The sequence below is a fragment of the Hemitrygon akajei genome, chromosome 14, assembly GCF_048418815.1.
Source record: "Hemitrygon akajei chromosome 14, sHemAka1.3, whole genome shotgun sequence".
NCBI classification, from domain to species: Eukaryota; Metazoa; Chordata; class Chondrichthyes; order Myliobatiformes; family Dasyatidae; genus Hemitrygon; species Hemitrygon akajei.
The window spans coordinates 89,285,346-89,309,709 of record NC_133137.1 but is presented as its reverse complement, the minus strand read 5'-3'; the positions used below and the strand labels follow the sequence as shown (position 1 = coordinate 89,309,709).

Here is a 24,364-nt window from a genome sequence, read left to right as displayed (position 1 = left end):
AAGACCCTGGAAAATTTCTACAGATGTACTGTGGAGAGCATTCTAACTAGTTGCATCACTGACTGGTAGGAAGGATCGGAAAAAGCTGCAGAAAGTTGTAAACTCAGCCAACTCCATCGTGGGCACTAGTCTCCCTAGATTCCAGGACACCTTCAAAACATGGCATCTATTATCAAGGACCTCCATCACCCAGGTCATGCCCTCTTCTCATTGTTGCCATCAAGGAGGATGTACAGGAGCTTGAAGGCACATACTCAATGTTTCACAAATGGCTTCTACCCCTTTGCCATCAGATTTCTGAACGAACAATGAACCTATCTACACTTGCTCTCTATCTTTTGCTCTCTTTTTGCACTATTTAATTTTTTAAATATATATTTCTTATTGTAATTAATGGGTTTTATTATATGTATGACAATGTACTGCTGCCGCAAACCAGTTTCACAACGTAAACCAGTGATATTAAACCTGATTTTGAATATACAAAGTCAGGACCTGGGGTAGATCAGAGAGAGAAACAAATGCTGTGTTAGGCTTATACGGCAGAGCAGTGCTTATTTTCTGGCTACAACAAGATAAGCAAGACTCAAACTTTTATTTTTAAGGCAATGTAAGATTAAGATTAGCTTTGTTTGTCACATGTACATCAAAATATACAGTGAAATGTGTCATTTGTGTTGATGACCAACACAGTCTGAGGATGTGCTGGGGGCAGCCCACAAGTATCGCCATGCTTCCAGTGTCAACCCAGCATGCCCACAACTCATTAACCCTTACCTTTATGTTGTGGAATTGATGGCTTTGTGGCAAAGTTTGCAGATGATACGAAGATAGGTGGAGGGGTAAGTAGTGCTGAGGAAGCAAAGTGATTGCAGCAGGACTTGGACAAATTGGAAGAATGGGCAACAAAGTGGTAGATGGAATACAGTGTTGGGAAATGTATGATAGTGTATTTTGGTAAAAGGAACAATAGTGTGGACTGTTATATAAATAGGGAGAAGGTTGAAACATCAGAGGTGCAGAGGGACTTGGGAGTCCTCGTGCAAGATTCCCAGAAGGTTAATTTATAGATTGAGTCTGTGGTAAAGATAGCAAATGCAATGTTGACATTTATTTCAAGGGAAATAGAATATAAAAGTAAGGATATAATGCTGAGTCTTTATAAGACACTAGTCAGGCTGCACTTGGAGTATTGTAACAGTTTTGGACCACGTATCTCAGAAGGGATGTGTTGTCATTAGAGTGAGTCCAGAGGAGGTTCACAAGGATTATTCTGTGAACGAAGGGGTTAACATATGAGGAATGTTTGCCAGCTTTGGGCCTGTACTAGCTGGAACTTAGAAGAATGTGGAGGGATCTCATGAAACCTACCGAATGTTGAAAGGACTAGATAGGGTGGATGTGGAGAGGATGTTTATGGCGGGGGTGTCCAGAACTAGAGGGCACAGCCTCAAAATTGAGGGGAGACCTTTTAGAACAGAAGAAAGAAGGATTTTTTTTAGCTAGAGAGTAGTGAATCTGTGGAATGCTCTGCCTCAAATTGCAGTGGAGGCCAAGTCTGTGGGTATAATTAAGACAGAAGTTGATAATTTCCTGATCGGTCAGGGCATCAAAGTATATGATGAGAAGGCAGTTATATGGGGTTGAGTGGGATCTGGGATCAGCCATGATGGAATGGTGGAGTAGACTCGATGGGCCGAATGGCCTGATTCTGCTCCCATGTTTTGTGCTCTTATGGTCTTTGCAATGTGGAAGGAAACCCACATGATTATGGGGAGAACATGCATACTCCTTACAGCAAGCAGCAGGAGTTGAAACCCAATCATGATTGCTGGTACTATAAATTGTTATTTGACTTCAGAGCCATCTTCCTGACACACCCTTATTACTCTGCATCACCTTGCCTCTTAGCTCCTTATCTTCAAAGCCTTTGTTAAATTTTAACACAAACTGCAGTTTCACTTCTTATCATTCTACCATAAGCCTCGCCAGTTTCTGTTTGGTTCTACTGACCAGCAGTGGAGCAACATGATAAGCATTTTTCACACATTAAAGGAATTGTATAAGCACAGCTTGCCTCAAATGATAAGGCTGCAAACTGTCATTTCATCTTGCAAAATCATGGAGGCTATTAAGTTATGAAGCTGAATATTTTGGTTGTCCGTCATATCCAACAACGATAGGAGACCTGTGTGGGAGAGTTTTTTAAGCTGTTGCACTTGGGCAGTTCCACTCCCTTGACCTCGGAGGTCCGAGTCCAGTGGTATGAGTAGTCATCACAAACTGTGGTCTTCCTTGGTTGTAGTAGATGACCGTGACTGCTTCGTCACTCACCACGAAGCATTGCAGAACCACCTTCGTTGTTACTTTCATTCACCCAGTCCGCTGGAGATGACTTCACGTGCTAGGACAGGCATGTTCTTATCTCACCCGGGTATGAGGCCAGCTGACTTTTTCATCTGGTTTAGCCTGCCTGCTGAATCAATATACCGGGGTATGGCCACTGTTGCATGCAAACAGCTACTTGAGCAACAGGTGAGATTGGTGCATGGGGTGTCCAGGGAGGAGTAGCACCTTTGGTGAAGGGGCTTGTCGTTTCCATTCTAGGGCAGCTCACTCACTTTTGGGCACCCCCCCCCCCCCCCCCAGACACTCAGCTCTTCCTTGTGGAAGGTGAATATAGTAATAACTATATAGCTAACCAGAGAGGAGATGATTAGATAATCCTTCTGTCAAATATCTTTATTTGCATTGTTTATCCTTCTCACTGCACAGAGCATGTCTTAATGTAAAATAGCATTTTTTCTTTTTCTATTCTTTACTGTTTTCAATGTACTTTAGGTTAATGAGATTAATCTGAAATCCATTTGTAGTGAACTGGACCCAACTGCTAAAATACCTATAACGTTGTCAGACTGTTTCAGTTCATTACACAAAAGTGGGCTCACGAATGAGGTTACTCAGAAAACTTCTCCGAGGATCATCGGCTTGTGGTGAAGAGGCTTGTGAGTTCCTGAGATACCGAGAGCGACGCTGTATGAAGTTTGGCCATCTGACGTTTAGCTCCTGGTAGGGTCACCCATGGCACTAAGGTCAAGGGAAGGTTCCAGTCGAAGAGTAATCCAACACAGACCCCAACAGTGGAGCTGGCAAAAAATGATGACACATCACAACAGCAGTGAAGGGTCCCCAGTTGTTTTGCACTCCATGCCGCTGAACCCGGAGTCTGATCTGTTCAGAGACAGTGAGGTGGCTGCCCATACACCAGCCTCCTCACATTAAACAGGTCATGCATAGGAATTCTCCATTAAAAGCAATCCACCCTGCCATCCTGGATTTAGTCCTGTCATGGTTAACAAGTGGTGAGCCACCTGAAGATCCACCAATAGACAGCCACTTAAAAGAGCATCATAGTCAACTCGAGTGATTGCACTCTGCCACTTCTCAGTGCATTGCCATTTGTCTTTGTAAAGTGCAGAGGTGTTCAACCTGTGATGCAAAAGTTTATGGCAATGCTCCAATAGTTCCACCTAATGAGTCTTGCTTCTTCCTGTACTTTAACACATTAGTTTGTTGTATATTTTGTTTTCGCAATCTTTGCAAATCAGACTGGTGTTTGCAGATCAGAATCACTGCACAGGATGCTTGTCATGTGCTCTGCTGCTGCCGAAAGTTATTTGTCATGGCATTTGTTCCCTGTGTATGCGTACCTGTGACAGACAGACAGACATACTTTATTGATCCCGAGGGAAATTGGGTTTCGTTACAGCTGCACCAACCAAGAATGGGGAAGAAGTATAGCAATATAAAACCATAAATAATTAATTAATAAGTTAATCATACCAAGTGGAAGTAAGTCCAAGACCAGCCTATTGGCACAGGGTGTCTGACACTCCGAGGGAGGAGTTGTAAAGTTTGATGGCCACAGTTAGGAATGACGTCCTATGACGCTCAGTGTTACATCTCGGTGGAATGAGTCTCTGGCTGAATGTACTCCTGTGCCTAACCAGTACATTATGGAGTGGATGGGAGTCATTGTCCAAGATGGCATGCAACTTGGACAGCATCCTCTTTTCAGACACCACCGTCAGAGAGTCCAGTTCCACCCCCACAACATCACTTACCTTACGAATAAGTTTGTTGATTCTGTTGGTGTCTGCTACCCTCAGCCTGCTGGCCCAGCACACAACAGCAAACATGATGGCACTGGCCACCACAGCCTCGTAGAACATCCTCAGCATCGTCTGGCAGATGTTAAAGGACCTCAGTCTCCTCAGGAAATAGAGACAGCGCTGACCCTTCTTGTAGCCTCAGTGTTCTTTGACCAGTCCAGTTTATTGTCCATTCGTATCCCCAGGTGTTTGTAATCCTCCACCATGTCCACACTGACCCCTTGGATGGAAACAGTGAACTTGAGGATAATTATAAAGAGAAATGATTCTATAGATGCTGGACATACTGAGTAACACAACACAAAATATTGGAGGAACTCAGCAGGTTGGGCAGCATCTATGAAGGGGAATAAATATTATTGATGTTTGAGGCCGATCCCCTTCACCAGCACTGGAGAGGAAGGATGCAGAAGCCAGAGTAAGAAGGTGAGATGAGAGGGTGCAAGCTGGCAGGTGATAGGTGAGACCAGGCGAGAGGAGGGTGTGGAGTGGGGGGGGGGGGGGTGAAAGAGGTAAAGGGCTAAAGTATGAATACAGGTGAGCACATACTTGAAGAGTCTGAGAGCAGCAGAGATCACAGAGGAGGAGCAGTGAGAGAAGGGCTCACTGAACTCCCATTGAAGAGAAAATTTTCAACTTCACTATCGGCATACTTCTAAGAGACTTGGCAGTGCAGCAGCAAATCATAAACATGAGAATCTGCGGATACTGGAGATTGAACAAGATGTGGAAAATGCTGGAGAAAAAACAAAATGATTTTTTTGACTGGGTGTAGTGACCCTTCACCTACTGTTTTCAGTCTTTGGCAGCCTTGTTTGCCTTGTAGTTAAGCATGAATTTCAAACCAGAGAAAAGTTGTTGAACATGCCGAAAGGTAACACTGTGTCAGCTGTGTTTATCTTCTTGGAATAGCTCACTGGTTCCTGTTCGCAATACAATGTTTAGAAAGGACAATTGGCATTCATACAGCAGCTTAGCAAGGTTCAAACAGCAATGTGTTACCATTTGAAGTGCCCTTATTTATGTCTGAATGTGGCCATCGTGGAAATGTTGCAACTTGAATGTCTAACCAAATTATCCTTTATTGGTGTTAGTTCAAGGATGTTTGGTGTCCGTGGAGAAAATCTCCCCTCCTCTCTTTTAGCAGTCTCACAGATCATCTACACCTCCAGCAAGCTTGGGAGTTTTAGTTTCTGATCTCATCTAAAAGATAGCATCTTCAATACAGTTGGGTATATTTAATGCAGAGGTTGATAGGTTCTTGACTAGAACATGTGTCAGGAGAATGAGGTTGGAAGGGATTATAAATTGGCCATGATGGAATGACAGAGCAGACTGGACAGATTGCATGGTGTAATTCTGCTCCTATGTCTTATGGTCATCCAAAATGCTGGAAGAACTCAAAACATCAGGCAGCGTCTCTGGAGGGAAATGAAGAATCAACATTTCGGGCCAAGACCCTTCATCAGGACTAGAAAGGAAAGGGGCTGAAGCCAGAATAAGGTGGTGGTGGGGGTGGGGGGAGTACAAACTGGCAGGTCATAAGTTAACTTGCTGTCTCTAATAAAATCTATGAAGTAAAGAAGATTGATCATACAGTGCATCTACTCTGTGTAGATCAGACATTTCAAACGTTAATAACTAAGCTGCTAATTCTTAATCTCACTATTCATGCAATACACAGTTACCTAAGGTATGTGAATGAACTTAACCTTGGTAAAAGGGGGTGGAGAAAGACAGATTGCTTTTGCTTTATCACAAACCTGATTTTGTTTTTCCCCTTTGAATATGAGCCAAATAATCCATGTATCTATAATTTTACAAATGTGTATGTTGAATAGCAGCAGTTCAGAAAGAGATTTTGTGTGTGTGTGTATCTACTAATATCTCTGCAGCCAGTTGCTGTGGAATTCCTTGTCCCTATAGAAGGCAAGGTGATCTGGCATTACTACTGAGAGAGGTTTATTAAAATAAGCTTCAACTTTTGAGTTATTTTGGGAACTTGTATTGTTGAAGAGCTAGTTGGCTGCCTTATTTTAAACATCGTGGACATGCTTTGTTGGTGCCAGAATGTGTGGTGACACTTGTGGGCTGCCCCCAGCACATACTTTGATTGTGTTGGTTATTAATGCAAACGAAACATTTCACTGTATATTTCCATTAACATGATAAGTAAATCTGAATCTGATCTGAACGTAATAAATCACATTTAAAAATAAATGGGTATTCCATCCACATTGAAAAGAGAGGAAAGATTTTGGATGTATTTCTGAAAGGAAAATATTTGTTTTCTTTGAGGATGCTTTCTTTTGAGGATTTAACATGGTAGTGTCACAGCACCAGCCATCAGGGTTCTGTTCCCACCACTTTTTGGAAGAGGTTTGTATGTTCTCCCAAGGCTATGTGGATTTCTTCTGGGTGCTCCAGTTTCCCCCCCACATTCCAAAGAGGTACAGTGAGGATTAGAAGGTATATTGGTGTCGAAAGCATGGCAGCACTTGTAGGCTGTCCCCAGCATGTGTTGGTTGTTGAGGCAAACTAGTCTCACTGTGTATACTCAATGGCCATTTTGTTAGGTACAGGATTGGAACCCAGTGTGATCTTCTGCTGCTGTAGCCCATCCACTTCAAGATCCAACGTGTTGTGCGTTGAGAGATGTTCTTCTGCACACCACTGTAGTAATGCATAGTTATCTGCAGAAACAAGCAGGTGTACAGGCATACCTCACAAAGTTTTCACTAAATGTATTTAATCTTGAGTGTATAGATGTCATTGCAAGTCGTGCACCTGGCCATGACACACTTCAAAAGCAAGGACATGTGTCAGAATGCTGTTTCTTGAGTTCAGTTTGGTGTTCAGTACTATTGTCCCACAGATCTTGGGGAACAAACACTTACTCATTGGTGTAAATACACCGCTGTGCAACTGGGTGTCGGACTTTCTAACGAACAGACCTCAGATGGTCAGGATGTACAACATCATCCTCAACACAGATGCCAACCCCCCAACAGGCTGTGTGCTGAGCCCATTGCTTACACTCTGCTCACATGTGGCTGAATGGCCAAACACCCAAGCAATCAGTGGCACAGTTGCAGTCGAATTGGCAGAGGGGGCCTCACGCAGGTCCGGGAGCAAGAGATTTAAAAAGAGAGCTTTTGTAGGATATAATTTCTTTTTCTGTGGCATGGTCACGATTCGTTAGCAAGGGCGAATAAAAATGGGGCCGGGGCAAGTGGAATAGCCATTGTGTGGGTGGACCAGAGTTAGAGTGGAGAGGCTTTGCTTATTAGACTTGGATGAGGTAAATATCTAGTGAACCGCTTTATTCTTCATCTGTTTGTGCTTAGTTAGAGCAGTGACAATAGCTCCAGCAGCTGTTTTGTGCTCTTTGTGAGAGATTTTGAAATTCTGGGAGACCTTTAGCCCAATCATCCCATGTGTTGTGTGTTCAGAGATGCCTTTCTACACACCGCTGTAGTAATGTTTAGTTATTTGCAGTAACAAGCAGGTGTACAGATAGCCACATCTGCACCAAGTGCAACGACATGCATCTTCTCAGGCAATGTGTTAAGGAACTGGAGCTGTAGCTCAGTGACTTACACGGGACACTGAGAAGCTGATAGATAGGAGCTACAGAGCGGTAGGTACCCCTACGTTGCAGGAGACAGATAAACGTGTGGCTGTCAGAAGTATGGGAAGTGGGCAGCCAGTACAGAGTACCCCCATGGCCATTCCCCTGAATAATAAGTATACAGTTTTGAATGCTGTTGAAGGGAATGACCTACCAGGGATGAGGGGGAACCACAGCAACTGAGTCTTTGACACTGTGGCTCAGAAGGGAAGGGGGAAAGAAGAGGACTGCATAGTGAATGGAGATTCCAGTTTAGAGGATTAGACACAAGATTCTGTGGATGCGATAGAGACATCCAGGTGGTATGTTGTCTCCCAGGTGCCAGGGTCAGGGGCGTATAACATTCTAAAGGGGGAGGATGAGCAGCCAGAAATCTTGTTATGTATTGGCACCAATGAAATACAGTTGCAAGAAAAAGTTTGTGAAACCTTTGCAATTACCTGGCTTTCTGCATTAATTACTCATAAACTGTGGCCTGATCTTGACATTTTTAGACAAACACAATCTGTCTAAACTAATAACACACAAGCAATTGTACCTTTCATGTCTTTATTGAACACATTGTTTAATCATTCACAGTGTAGGCTAGAAAAAGTACGTGAACCCTTGTATTTAATAACTGGTAGAACCTCCTTTAGTACAATAACCACAACCAATCGTTTCCTGTAGCTGCTGATCAGACTTGCACAATGACAAGGAGGAATTTTAGATGATGCCTCCATACAAAACTGTTTCAATTCATCAGTATTTCTGGGATACCTTGCATGAACAGCCCCCTTCAGGTCGTGCCACAACATCTCAATTGGATTGATGTCTGGACTCTGACTTGGCCATTCCAAAACATGAATTTTCTTCTTTTTAAACCTCTCTGTAGTTGATTTACTCTTGTGTTTCGAATCATTTTCGTGTTGCATCATGCAACTTCTATTAAGCTTCAGATGATGGACCACTACTCTGACATTCTTCTGTAAGATGTCTTGATACAATTTTGAGTTCATTGTTTCCTCAACGATTGTAAGCTGTCCAGGTTTTGAGGCAGAAAAGCAGGATCAGAATCAGGTTTATTATCACTGGCATATGTCATGATAACCCCAAACCATGATGCTCCTTCCACCATGCTTCACGAGGGATGAGGTTTTGGTGTTAGTGTGCAGTGCCCTTTTTCCTCCAATCATACTGACATTCATTTCTGCCAAAAGGTTCAACTTTTGTCTCATCTGTCCACAGAACATTGTCCCAGAAGCGATGTGGAACATCCAGGGCGTCTTTTGCAAACTGGAAATGTGCAGCAATTTTGTTTTTTTTTTGGAGAGCAGTGGTTTCCTCTATGGTGTCCTTCCATGAGCATCATTCTTGTTCAGTGTTTTTTTTAAGGTGGACACATGAACAGAGATGTTTTCAAGTTCTGGTGATTTCTGCAGTTGTTTTGTTAACGATGGGTTCTTTTTCACCTCCTTCAGCATTGCACATTGTGCTTTTGATGTGATCTTTGCAGGACACCCACTCCTTGGGAGATTAGCAACAGTACTGAATTTCCTCCATTTGTAGACAATTTCTCTTACTGTGGACTGATGAACACTCAGGTCTTTAGAAATGCTTTTGTAGCCTTTTCCAGCTTCATGCATTTCTATAATTCTTCTTCTAAGGTCCTCTGAAAGTTGTTTTGATCGAGGCATGAGGCATGATCTTTCTTGAGAAGAGCAGGCTCTCTCAGTAACATGACTTGGTGTGTCTTTTTTATAGGGCAGGGCGCCTCTACAACCCACACGTCCAATCTCATCTCATTGATTGGAGCACGTGGCTCCAAATAGCGTTTGTGGAAGGCACGATGCCAGAGGTTCACATACTTTTTGAACCTAGACTGAATGATTAAACAATGTGTTTAATAAAGACATGAAAAGTACAATTGTTTGTGTGTTGGTTTAGGCAGATTGGTTGTCTATTATTGTGACTTGGATGAACATCAGCCTACATTTTAAGAGTAAGTAATGTAGAAAACCAGGTAATTGCAAAGGGTTCGCAAACTTTTCCTTGCAACTGTAGGTAGGAAAAGTGAGGAGATCCTGAAGAGAGAAGCTCTCAGGGAGCTAGGTAGAAAGCTGAAAAGCAGGATCTCCAGGGTAGCAATCTCTGGATTGCTCCCTGTGCCAGTGAGAGTAGAATAAGATTAGGATGATTTGGCAGATGAATGCATAGCTGAGAAACTGGTACAGGGGCAGGGTTTCAGTTTTCTGGATCATTGGGATCTCTTCAGGGGAAGTATGACCTGTGCAAAAGGGACAGGTTACATCTGAACCCAAAGGTGATGAATATGCTTGCGGGCAGGTTTTCTAGAGCTGTTTGGGGAGGGTTTAACTAATTTGGCAGGGGAATGTGAAGCAGAGTGATAGGACCTGAGGGTAGGATTGCTGGTTTACAGGTAGAGGCCGTGTGTAGTTCGATCGGGTAAAATTGGAGTCCGTGGGATCAGTTGCAGTGTAAAAGGGGGACAAAATCAGAAAGGGTGACGGATACAGGACTGAAGTTGTTATACTTGAATGCATGCAATATATGGAATAAGATTATCTTGTTGTGCAATTAAAGATTGGCAGGTATGACGTTGTGGGCTTCATTGAGTTGTGGCTGAAACAAGATTATAGTTGAGAGTTTTATGTTCAAGGATACACGTTGTATTGAAAGGATCGGCAGATAAGCAGAGGGGATAGAGAAGAGGAGGAATTTCTTTAGCTAGAGGGTGATGAATCTGTGGAATTTGTTGCCACGAGTAACTGGAGGCCAGTTCATTGGCTGTATTTAAGGTGGAGGTTGATAGGATCTTGGTAAGTCAAGGTGTGAAAATTTATTGGGAGAAGGCAAGAGAATATGATTGAGATGGCATGATGAAATGGTGGAGCAGACTCGATGGGCTGAATGGCCTAACTCTGCTCCTATGTTTTATGGCTTTAATCTCTTTGTCATGTTCACTGATAAGGGGTAGGCTCATTACCAACAATAATGAGACTGCCTACAGAGAGGATGTAGAAGAGGTTGAGGCCTGGTGCCGGGCAGATAACTTCTGGTCAACAAGACAAAGGAGATGGCCATAGACTTTAAGGGGACTTGCACCACTCACACCCCTCCCAATTTACAATGGCAGCACAGCAGTGGAAACTGCAATTAGCTTCAATCTCCAGGAACTGCACATCACACACAACTTCTCATGGTCCCAGAACACATCCTACACAATCAGGAAAGCTCACAAATGCCTCTACTTTCTGAGGAGTCTGAAGAGAGCTGGACTTTACACATCCATACTCATGTCATTCTATGGATGCACAGCATGGAGCATCCTGACCAGCTTGGTATGGTGTCACCAGCTTGGCGTCACTACTTGGTATGGAAACCACACTGTGGCGGACGGGAGGCCTCTAGGATGAGTTGTCAAAGCTGCCCAATGCATCACTGACACCAGCCTACCCACCATCAAGGACTTGTATCCGGAAAGATGCCAGAAAATGGCCAATAACATCACGAAGGATCCCAGCCATGCTACTTATGAACTGTTTGTCCCACTCCCATCAGGATACATAGCATCCTACTAGGACCACCAGACTCAAAAGTAGTTATTTTCCCCAAGACCTCCACCCACTAACACACCCCTTCACCACCCCTAATCACCACTACTTTATCATTTCCTGTCCGTTATGTACAGGCACTTTTATGCCCTGCGTCACTTTATGGACATAAGATGGCTATATACCTAGAAATTATCCATTTATATTTATTATTTTTTCTATCTTTTTTTTATGCTGCATCAGATCCAGGATAACAATATTCAAAGGTTTCAAAGCTACATTTAATGTCAGAGAAATGTATACAATATACATTCTGAAATGCTTTTTCTTCGCAACCATCCACAAAAACAGAGGAGTGCCCCCAAAGAATGGATGACAGTTAAATGTTAGAACCCCAACGTCTTTCCCAGCTCCCCCCTCCCTCCAGCGCGTAAGCGGCAGTGAGCAACAATCCCCCCCCACTGGCAAAAAACATCGACACCCGCCACCAAGCATTCAAGCGTGAGCAAAGCAACAGTGAAGACACACGCGCGGTTACCCCAAAGCTGTTTCCAAAGATGCAAGCAAAGGAGTCGCTGTTTAGTGCCATCGTCACTCCGCTCCTTTACACATGTATAGAAAATGACATTGAATAATCATGTATCTTGAATCTTTATTTGACAAATAAAGCTTATCTTTATCTTTTCCAAGTGTTACAGCTTTCACGATGTTTGTTTCCCCACTGCTAAGACCTGCTGCAGAGAGAGCCTTTATTCCGATCATGGTTGCATTGGGTTGTGATTTTACACCAGTCTGAAAAGTTATTTTATTTTATGAAACCACATGACCATCAGGAAAAACAAGAAAAAAACAGCTGAGTTTGGTTTGCTCTGGATGTCTGTTCTGTGAAGCGGCGCTTAATCTAGTTCAAGGTGCATCAATCTGTTTGGGAAACTATTCTGTTGACAAAATCACAAACAGCTAATGCGGAGATGGAAGTCAGTGCTCACACCAATGAACAAATACAGAAGTTTTCATGCTTTTCCTGCGCCATTTATAATCAGTGACTTGAAAGATGTCATTATCACAGCCGTGAACTTTCACCTACCCATACCGTATAAAGCTTCTGTTCCAAATGTACACTTCTCTCTGTAATACAGGTATAACAACCTTCATTGTAAACAATGGTCAGATCATAGTACTGGAAATTCATTAATTTTTAAACTATCTTTGCTGGAGGTATCCCATTAATTCATTAGGAAAGAAGATCATTGTTGGCTAAACTGCCACTCATTCTAATGGGAAGACACATTTCCTTTTGAGCTGAGTGTATGTTGCTAAGTGTCTAAATCGTGCGTATTAGTCAAGCCACTGCATTAGATCTGACCATACATTTACATCCTACTTTTGTGATAATTTTTGAATTTTCCTGCTAGCCAAATACAATTGGTTGACAAGAGGAGATTGACAATTGGCTTATTTCAAGGATAATATGCTACATTCTCATAGTTTTCTGGAAATCATCTGTCCCGTGGTCCACTCTCCTCCTCTAGGAGGTTTTTTTCTTCTATAGCCTCCCCTTTCCCACCCACTTGGCTTGTGTTCCTTCCTCTTCCCCCACCTTTTACACTGGCTTCTTACCCCTTCCTTTCCAGTCCTGATGAAGGGTCTCGGCCTGAAATCTCGACTCTTTTATCCACTCCACTGATACTGCCTGAAGCTTCTGAATTCCTCCAGCTTTTTGAGGGTGTTATATTCAATTAAATGGAATTCTGCAGGGAGAATTTAGGTTAGATATGTGTACGTCACAAAACACTTTGACTCTTCATCGGTTCCCACACAGCCTAATAAAATTAATTAAACTTTGCACTGAGCCATGTCAATTTTTCAATGGCAGCCTCCCATGGCTTTCTGTAACTCAACTGGTCCACCAATGTAAACCTCTCTCTGTTGCTTGCTGGCCAGCTCTGTTGCTTTTTTTTAAGTTGACTAATTATTAAATGTGGGTATTTTTATTGCTTTGTTCTGAGGCCTTAAGGGAAATAGATTTATTTGAATTTATTTTGAAAACCCTGGCAGAGAACAAAGCAAATTAGACCATAAGACATGAGAGCAGAATTTTTAGCCCATGGAGTCTGCTCCAATAATTCCATCTAGGCAGGTTTGTTATTCCTCTCAACCCTATTCTGCCTTCAGTCATCAAAAAACGATTATTTGAAGGATGTCAGGAGCTGGTTCATTTCACTCTTCGAGAATATGTTAAATTATTTTTAAATGAGCTAAAGCTTTGTTACCTCATTAACAGCACCAGATGTACTTCTCATGATTTGCTTTCTTTTCATGTAGTTTAAGATACTGAATGTGCCGATGAATTCGCAACTTGCTGCCAATCACTGGAGTCAGCAGCAGGCAGAGCAGGAGGAACGAATGCGCATGAAGAAGTTGACCCTTGATATTAATGAGCGTCAGGAACAGGAAGACTACCAGGGTAAGCAATAGGAGAACCAAATTATGCAGTAATTGCAATAAGACCATAACTCATAAGAGCTGAAAAAGGCCATTCGGCCCATTGAGTCTGCTCTGTTATTTTATCCTGACTTATTTATCAGCCCTCTCAACCCCGTTCTCCTGCCTTCTCTTCATAACTTGATTTCCTTACTAATCAAGAACTTGTCAACCTCTACTTTGAATATAGCCAGTGAGGTAGCCTCCATGGCTATCTGTGGCAATGAATTCCACAGATTCCTCACCCTCTGTCTAAAGAAATTCCTCCTCATCTCTATTCCGAAGTGTGGCAGCAATTCAATTGCGGGCTGACCCCGGCACATCGTCAGACTGTTGTCGTTGGCTCAAGCAATGCAATTCACTATATTTTTCAATGTGTATGTGACAAGTAAAGCTAATCTTTAAATCTTAATCTTGATCTTTAGCATAGACTCAGTAGGCCAAATAATGACTTCCCTCATCATTAGAAAATACAAGTTAATGGGATGAGGGTTGACCTTGTCAGTTTTAGTACTGGTCAAATGGGTGAAGCTTTCTCAATTTATGGAGAGTTCATCCGGTTTTTTCCATTAGAGAAAAGCTGCGCGGTGTGAGAGCTTCGCATGGAATGATGCAAGTGGTCACGAGAATAAGGTACCTACCAAAAGCTGGTGACTACCATATCAAGAAGCTAAATCAAGTTTGATACCAGACCTAACACACATGAAGTGATTGGAAATTAGTTGATTATTGAGATAAAGTAAAAGCCTTTTGTTTGCATGCCATCTAGACAGGTGATTTCATACATATGTACATTGCGTTCATTCAAAAGGGATAAAAAATATGCAGAATAGAGTGCAACAGTTAGAGAAAATGCAGTGCAGGTTAGACAAATAAATTACAAGAGATTTAGCATTCATCTTTATCATACAAGTCTGTTTGAAAGTTTGATAACAATGGGGTTGAACCTGTCCTTCCACCTGGTGATACATGTTCAAAGGTCCAATTTAATGTCAGAGAAATGTATACAATGTGCATCTTGAAATGCTTTTTCTTCACAAAACATCCACATAAACAGAGAAGTGGCCCAAAGAATGAAAGACAGTTAAACATGAGAACCCCAAAGTCCCCCCCACCCCCGGCAAAGCAAAAAGCGCACCTGCTACTGAGCACAAGCGTGAGCTAAGTGATAACTAAAACACAGACCTTACAGTTACCCTTAAAGACTATCGCAATTCATCCGGGATTCAGCAACCCACAGGTTCTCTCTCTCTGGAATAAGGTAGAGGCAGGTGTCCCCCATTTTCATAGCGAGTGGGAGACATAACAATAACCTGCTGGTTTACAATGTTAAAAAGTACGTTTTGTCACTTTTTACAAGCTCTGTGCCAGAAGATCGCAAAGGCCTCGGGTCTTCGGGCCCCACAGCGAAAGATTTTCCGGCCCCGACGACACACGAGTCTCCTGCCGGGACACCGACCCTCGATCTGCCCATCTTCAGAGCCCCGAGATCTTATGCTTCCAAACACTAGGCCGCCTCTCAGGCCTAACCCTTGTCATGCCGAACATCAGCCTGTCCCTGAAACCCTGAGAACGGGACCCATTCCTGCAAAGAACCGAAAACAGCGTGTAACTCCAGGTCAGGGTCTTCAAAAGTACCCTGAAAGTGAAAAATAAAGCTATTAAAGATGGAAATAGAGCTGTTTCCTAAGATGCAAGCAAAGAAGTTGCAGTTTAGCGCCATCTTAACTTCACTCCACTTCCGTCTCACAAGAACTGAAGAGGGAATAAAAAATTTACCAAAAAGTAATGTATTAAAGCATTGACCACAAGTAAATATTGAAATAAAAACAGAAATGTGATTTTGAGAATGTGGTGTTTGAAGTTAAAGAAATTAAGATACTCATTCTGATTTAATTTTGAAGGCTTTCAGCCAGAACTGTATATTCAACATAGATGCTGACTGACCTGCTGAGTTCCTCCAACACTTGTGTTGTTCAAGATTTCCAGCATCTTCAGAATCTCTGTCTTTAAAATACTAATTATGTAGCTTGTCATCCAGTTATGTTAAACTATTGTTGCAGAGATGTTGCAGTCCCTGGCACAGCGACCGGCCCCTGCAAACACCAATCGGGAGCGGCGGCCTCGATACCAGCACCCCAAAGGAGCACCGAATGCTGATCTGATCTTCAAGACTGGGGGGAGGTAAGGGTTTTGCAACCCTCCGAGAACTCTACAACTCTGGCATCTGTGCACCTCTGTGTCCCTTCACTCCATTAATGGCTGCCATGCCTTCAGACAGCCAGGCATTGCACTCCAGAGTTTCTTCCCCAATCCCAAATCCCCCTCTCCCTTTAGAAACAGAAACAAATTTATCAGCACTACTGTGTATGATGTGAACTTTGTTGTTTTGTGGCAGCTTTAAGATCCTTCTTGAAACCCACTTTGTTGACCAGGCTTTTACTTTATCATACAAATACCTCTGCCTTTTGGCAAATCATTGGTTTGTGTCTACAGCTTTGGGGCATTTTTACCTAGGGCAAGTTTTGCTTCATTGGATATATTTGCACCAGCAGGTTATAGAGCATGATATTCTGCATACTTTCATCATACACAGCTCAATAAAGGATCCCTTTCTTAAAAGTAGAAGCAAAGTTGTCTAAAGGAGTGTTGACCTGTCCAGTCTGATTACTGTAAAGGCCAATTAATCCCTAATAATTGTAACTCAGGTCACTAATTGTGTGTGTATAAACTATCTAAAACTCCACTTATTCTTCTCGTTGAAGGCAAAATCTCTCTCTCTCATCTATTTACACTAACAGCAGTGAATATGGAACTAGATTTGTCAAATTATAATTGTGAATCACTCTGTTATAAATCAGCTTCACTTATTTTAGATTTTAAATCTTATTTCATCACTGAAGATAGTAATTTAAATTGCTGATGAATTAGATCATTATTATAATTATATCTCTGTATCAAAATGCAGAGGCAATTGCACAGTTAAGACACGTAAAGTAGGCAATTCTTTTGTATTATTTAACCATCAAGAATCATATGACGTGGCTAAGTTGAGGGTTCTGTTTTCCAAGTCTGCTCCAAGATGAGTGTGTTTGATTTCCTCTGGAGTGTCGTCATGTCTGTGTTCTTGTGGCCAAATAGGGCCGCTGGGACAGAGTGATTGACGGAGTTGGGAACTTGATTCGCCAGGTCCACAGGGAGTTGCTGACCTTGCTAATCCCTAAGATTGCTTCAGAAACAGAATGCTGGAAAGCAAGCCAAAATGAAAGAGTTATTCCTTCTTGTTTCTGTCTAGGAAAGCATAATTATGAAAGAAAGTAACAAAAACAAATACTGACAAATCGTAGCAATGGCTTGGAGGTTAAAGAACATGATAGGCAAAAATGTGAACTATGAATCAGAATCAGGTTTATTATCAATGACATGTCGTGAAATTTTATTGTTTTGCGACAGTAGTACAGTGTGATACATAAAATATATAAATTACAATAAGAAATACAGATTTTTTAAAAATTACATTAAATATCTAGTGCAATAGGAGAGCAAAAATAGGTAGTGCTCATTGGTAGTTCACTTCCCATTCAGAAAACTGATGGCAAAGGGAAAGAAGCTATTCCTAAAACATTGAGTGGGTGTCTCCATGCTCCTGTACCTCTTCTCTCTCAGTAGTAATGAGACAAGGGAATGTTCTGGGTGATGGGGGTCCTTAATGTATGCCACCTTTTTTAAGGCATCGCCGTTTTGAAGATATTCTCGATGGTGGGGAGGCTAGTGCCCATGACTGAGCTTATGATATGCCAGGCATTTTACAAAGTCAACAACAATAATGTCTGTTTTCAGAGCCTAACGCAATGTGAACTGGGCAAAGTGCCAGGAGGCTGTCAGCCATGCATTTACTTCATAAAGGAAAGTTTGGTCAAATACTGGAGAGTGTTGGGCATTGGGAATAAGACTCCAACGTGAAGGACAATACTTCTGGCACAAAGAGATGTATTTTGATAAGAAATATTGTGCTGTGTGTAGTTTAAAATAAAAGGAAGAATGCAGATGCTGGAAATCTGAAATCAAAACAGGAGATGCCGGAATAAGGCAGTCATTTCTGTGGAAAGAGAAACAGTTAACATCTCGGGTCAAATACTCTTTATCAGTGTGGTTTGTAAGATAGCGCTGGTAGTCTGAACAAGATGATGGGTATTAGAAAGTGACTGCACCATTCTTTTCTGCAACCAGCCCACGGAGAGAGTTATTTACCAAATCTTTTGGCCTGAGTTTGCAATATATCATAGAAGGGTTACAGAGGCTTTCAAATTATCATTGCAGTGTTAAAGGAATAATGTGCAGCCTGACCAACACCTGGTATGAGTATTCCAGATGAAGGATCTCAAGCCAAAATGTTAACTACCATTTCCCTCCATTGATGCTGCCTGACCCACTGAGTTCCTCCAGCATTTTGTGTGTGGCATGAGTGTATCTGTTTAAGGATCTGCAAAATGCCGTAGAAGCTGATGAAACAATACAAACTTGTAGTTGCTTATATCAGGAGGGTAAAAGTCATTTCACGACAAAGATTTCTGTTCATGAGATTAGTGCAGAATGCAGACTGTAGTTTTTAAACAAATGCAAGCACTTGAACATTGCATTAAAATCAATTCAAATGTCAGTCAAAAATTAAAATTGTGTATGTTTATTAGCTGTTTTAAATTTCATTGTGTTGAGGCCCATTTTCAGATTGAGTTTCAGCTAATGGCATGATAGTATGGACATTATGGGAGAAGTATTATGCCAACGTATTGGACCATAGAAAATGTTTCAATTTTAATTTTTGAAGAATAGGGAAAGGATAAGACTTTGTGTATTAGTTGCTCTTTGCTTAATTAGGAAAAGCTTCTGTGGTACAGAACAAGATGAAAATTGTAAAAAAAAAACTGTCTCCCCAGCCCATTTTCCTAATAGATCAGTAATTTAATTGCCACCAGGATTTTTAGTAAATAGAAAAAAATGCAAAATTCTGTATTCTGTGGTGAAATTCCGCACATTTCTTGCTTTTGAGATTAAATGTCACTGTCATAAACAAGAAACTTAAGTATTTGACCTGCCTAGCACTCCTTCTACACTCTTCCCACACCAAATCCCGCCTCCCCTCCTGGTTTGAGCAAGGCAGTGTTTTACTTCTCATGTTTCATAAAATTTTTCAAAGTCATAATTTGGAATTACATTCCTGACTAAACACAGTTACAAGAGTTATGTTAAGTCACTTCAGGTGTGACAATAGTTCATTCAGTACTTTCAAAATGGAGAGCAACACAAGTGAACAACTTAAAAACTTTAAAATTTCAAAGCAAATGCTTTCTGTTCTTAAAAGAAGCTAAGCCCATGTCACGTGTAAAGACATCATCATAGTAATCTGTTTTTCTTAAAATGTGAAAATGAAGTTCAATAGTTCCAATTAATATCAGAGAAACATATACCATATACATCCTGAAATTCTTGTTCTTTGCAGACATCCATGAAAACAGAAGAGTGTCCCAGAGAACAAGTTACAGTTAAAATGTTAGAACCCCGAAGCCCCTACTCCCCATCCCACACACAAGCAGCAACAAAGCAATGACCCTCCACACCCCCACCCACTTCTGCAAAAAGCAACAACACCAACCAAGCATGCAATACCAAAGCCCTCAATAAAAACTGAACTGCAGTACAATAAAAGCTAATCGTTCACCGGACTATTCGATATGCCGGAGGCACTCTCTCCCAAAGGGGACAAAGAGATGTCTCCTTTCACAGTGAGCTGATTGACAGTGTTCAATGTCTGTCATGCTGCTTTTTCGGCAACAAGAGGGGGAGAGAGAGAGAGAGAGAGCACGATTCACTGAGTACAGAACCTCCGACAGCTGATCCACTGCCCCCGGTGTTCCATTTTCTCCCGCAGCACTTAAGTTGGTGGCACCAGCTTAGAATCAGCCCGTCCACCGGGCTGCAAAACCTCAGGACCCCAAAGACACGCTCATCTTCTAGGCTGTGTCCTTGGGATATGAAGCTTCCTTTTTCCTGCAGTATTTCAGTTATGTACATTACTACATTCATAAGCCTCTCCATCCCTCACTTGCAGTTTGTACATCCACAGAGACTTTTCTACCAATCCCGATAACACTGGCCATCAGTAGGTTAACTGGTCACGTGCATGCAATTGGTCAGAACAGGCATTTGGATCGAAGTGCCATTTACCATGCTGTATCTCTAAATAAAAATAAAAATTTAAAAATACCTTATTTTGCAGCTGCCTACGCAGTCACTTAATCTTGGGTTCATTTAGTCAGTATGTGTAAGAAGTATTGATTTATGAAATTTGAATTGCATTTGACTAGTTCAGTCTTTTAAGAGCGTACAATATTACTATACAGTACATACCATTTGGCCAAACCTTTTAACCTACTATAAGATAAATCTAAACCTTCTCTGCTACACAGCTCTCCATTTTTCTTTCATCTATGTTCCTATCTACGAGATTCTTAAATGTCTCTAATTAATCTGCCTCTACTACCATCCCTAGCATTGTGTTCCACGCACCTACCACTCTGTAACACAATAACTGCCTCCGACATGCCGCCAGTGCTTTCCTCCAATCAACAATTTCTTTTAAGAGAATCAGCATGTAGTCTCTCCTCCTATTAGATTCCTTCTTCAGCTCTTTACCCTTCTGCCTGTCATCTCCCAGCTTCTATCTTCACCCCCCTCCCCCACCCACCTGGTCTCACCTTCCAGTTTGGGCTCCTTCCACTCTCTCCACCTTCTTATTGTGGCTTGTTCTCCCGTCCTTTCCAGTCCTGATGAAGGGTCCTTGCCTGAAATATCAACTGTTTATACCTTTCCATAGATGCTGCCAGACCTGCTGAGTTCCTCCAGCATTGTGTACCTGTACATGTATGTTTAAGATCTTTTGTAAGAGAATTGTGAAATTAAGTACATATTAGAGGGATTGTAGCTAAAATTTTATTTTAGCTATGATTCCCCCAAATATCTACTAAAATAAAATTCAATGGGAAGTAACACTAAAGCAACTTGAAGTACTTAAGTTGATGAAATGAGTGAAGTTTTTATGACAATCTACTCCAGAATGCTGGTTCAAAAAAAGAATAATGCTGGAATTCGAGAATTTGAAGTAGAATACGTTGTGGAGTGAGAGATGCAGAAGAATGTTTTATTTTAAGAGGGAGTGTTAGAAATATTCTGAATAGAGACAAATCATGTAACAGAGAAAAGAGATTTAAGATTTGTTGATGAAGAACTCAGCAGGACATTTGGGATATTTAAGAGACTCTGGGGCACATGAATGAAAGAATAATGGTGGGCTATGTAGGAATGAGAGGTTGGATTGATCTTGGGCTAGTTTAAAGGCTCAGCACAACATTAAATAGCCTGTACTGTACTGTTCTTTGTCCTTTAAAGACTGAACTAGTCAAATGTAGCACCTGTTTCATAAGTCAGTGCTTCTTACCGCTACTGTTCTGTGTTCTAGGTCAGGCAACATCTATGAAGAAAATGGAGTGTTTCAGTCCAAATGAGGGTCTCAACCCAAAACATCGACTGCCCATTTCCCTTCACAGATACTGCCTGACCCACTGAGTTCCTCCAGTACTTTGTGTGTCACTCCAGATTCCAGCACCTGCAGTCTCTTGTGTCTTCCAGGACTTTGTCTTCATGAACCTCTGGTTAGAATTCTAACATTGATAAATTTTTAGATGCTAGGGGATTGAAGGCTATGAGGATCTGACAGAAAAGTGGGTTTGATACACAGCATTAAGTGCAAACTCTTGAATGAGAGTGAAGCTTGGCGAGGCTGACTAACTTGTACTCCCATTTATTTCCTCGTAGTTTTATGATGCCACGGTATGAGAGTTGTAAATAGCTTACTTATCCTAAGATTGCTTCTCCCAGTACTAACTTCTCCATCCAGAAGCAACGCTTTCTCAGAATTTACCCTGTAAACCTTTCTCAGAATTTTCAGTCGTAATGAGATCAGTTCTCCATCCAGGCAGCATACACCAGTCACGTATCACAGAATTTAAATGAGCTTAAGTGGTGAGATAAGCCCCCTATAACTCACATGTTCTTGAGACTTTGCTAGTGGCAGACTAACAGATTTCCCACAGTGTTGGCTGTTAATCTTATTACTACCCATACACTAACATGCTTCATACCAGTCATAATAAATTTGACAGTAAACTTACTGAGGTAAAATGAAGTGGAGAAATACACAACCAGTCTCTTCCAACTTGATGGCATGAACATCAATGTCTCTAACTTAAAATAACTTCTCCCTCCCCCTCTTTCTTTTTCACTCCTGTTTTGGTTCCCTTCTCTTCTCACCTATCATCACCTCCCTCTGGTGCCTCTCCTCTTTCCCTTTCTACCACAGTCCACTGTCCTCTCCTACCAAATCCCAGCTTCTCACTTCATCCCCACTCCCTCACCTGATTTCACCTGTCACCTGCCAACTTGTACATCTCCCATCCCCCACATTCTTAATTCTTGCTTCTTTCCCCTTTGTTTCCAATCCTGATGAAAGGTCTTGACCCAAAACTTCGACTGTTTATACTCTTTCATTAATGCTGTCTGACCTGATAATTTCCTCCAGCGTTTTGTGTGTTGCTCAAGATTTCCAACAACTGCAGAATCTCCTGTGTTTAAAATACAGAATCTCGCTGGTCTTGCATTTTGGACCCCAACCCCATCTCGGGCCACCAAGTTGGTCCACACTCTGGACCCCACATTTGCCCATGCTAACTACTTCACTATGAACCCCCTTGAGTGAGCCAGGTTCCAAATCATTAAACCCAAAGCATGATTCCTAAACCATCAGCGGCTGGATGACAAGAATATTTTTTGACTGCATCTTCATGTCAAGGAGACCATGTTCAGAAGATTTGCTGTCATAATTAAACAAGCTTACTGTGTAGAAATGGTGTTATCATAGTTTCATATCTGAACCATTAACTAGAGCTTTCCCTTGCCATTAACTGGTGGATGTACTGTGTATGTCCTGTGGTTTCTATTTATGTTTTAATTGTGAGGTTGGTGGGATTCTAATCTTTCCCAAACTGGTTCAGGATTTGGTGGTACTGTTATATAAGTTTAGTCAAATTATCTCAACTCAGACCTGTGCAACCTGATCTATCAATTGACTTTGCTGTATTTTTAATCTATGGCATTTTATTTATTGCCATTTTAAAAGTGTCCTTTCAGCCTTAATTCAGATTATGGATTAAATTTGGTTCACACGAGCTGTTTCAGTTAGATTAAATTATTTCATATTCCCCCTTAAAAATGAGAACCATCTAGGTTCTAAAATTAAGCAGTCATGAGTTGAAAGGTGATTTCCCATTCTAAATGCCCACCTAGAGATTTGGGATTTAATTTATAAATATATTTACTCTATATTAGAAATGTTCCTAAATCCAAACCCTTCCTATTCAGTGCAGTTCATGTAATAAAATACTTTGACACAATGCTTTTAATGAAGAATATTGTCTCCAATCATTTTCATTAGTTGGTTCATTAAAATTATCCTGGGGTAGATTAATTTTTTTCATGCAATGAGTGAGTGCTGGCACAGGCAGAGATTGTGTTGTCTTGCATCAGACTCTGACTATAGTATAAAGCCTTGCCATGAAGTTTACAGTGTTTTAATCAACTTCCAATCTAAACCGATGCATGTATTAGCACCTCGGTGTTTTGATTCTAGAAATACTAGACAATACAAGTCGCTGTGTATCTGGTTTGAAATTTCGTAATACCTCTTTTTATGGATTTAGATTATAATAAAAGCAAGAGATATTATTTCCCACCACCCTTGCCTATCTTCCATGGAAAAGTCTTCACTTAATCCTGTTTAATTTCACTTTATTTTTAAGCTCTACCTGATAAGTAAATCTATTCTTGGTCAGCATCTGAAAGCAGTTTCTTGCTGTGTGCTGAAAATGTAAATCTTTGTAACTTTGGAAATGCTAAAGAGTTAAGTAAGTGAATACAATCATGCAGACAATGTCTGTATTTATTTAACTCCTTTTGCACTATTTTTCTGTCGCATTCACTGGTTAGTATAATAGAAGGAAGCTGCTATTATAAAGTGGTGTAGAATTTGTTTTTTTCATGTTCCTGTTTAAACCTAACTAGATTAAAAGGTTGGCTTGTATTGGCTGCTGAAATGGACTTTGTGTAGTTTCTCTTCAAATTGTGCATGTATCAAGTTGCTGCTCAGATCTTAATACATTTGGAAATATGTAGAAGCAGGGCTGAGTTTAATGTGTTTAAAATTAAAAAGAAAAGCTTGCAAAATGTCCAATTTTTGAAAAAAAACTCATGATGAATTCCACTGCCATCATTTTTTTCTTAAATTGAATACTTTTTTGAGTTGCATCTGATCTGTGTGATAAAATGGGAATCTAGCTAGTCTATTGTAGTAAATTTTGCAAAGACAATAATTTTTGTTTGCTTTCTGGATGCTGTAAATGGTGCCAAAATGG

General features: G+C 41.2%; 1 protein-coding gene across 8 annotated transcripts in view; it reads left to right on the top strand.

Moving 5' to 3' along the window:
* The window catches only part of upf2 (UPF2 regulator of nonsense mediated mRNA decay), a 117,119-nt gene that overhangs the window by 76,832 nt on the left and 15,923 nt on the right, over window positions 1–24,364 (top strand). For 6 of the 8 annotated variants that reach the window (XM_073066544.1, XM_073066547.1, XM_073066545.1 and 3 more), the window contains exons 22-23: window positions 13,683–13,824; window positions 15,905–16,025. In XM_073066544.1, the coding sequence (XP_072922645.1) occupies window positions 13,683–13,824; window positions 15,905–16,025 (263 nt within the window). The other 2 variants (XM_073066550.1, XM_073066551.1) reach the window with 2 other exon arrangements.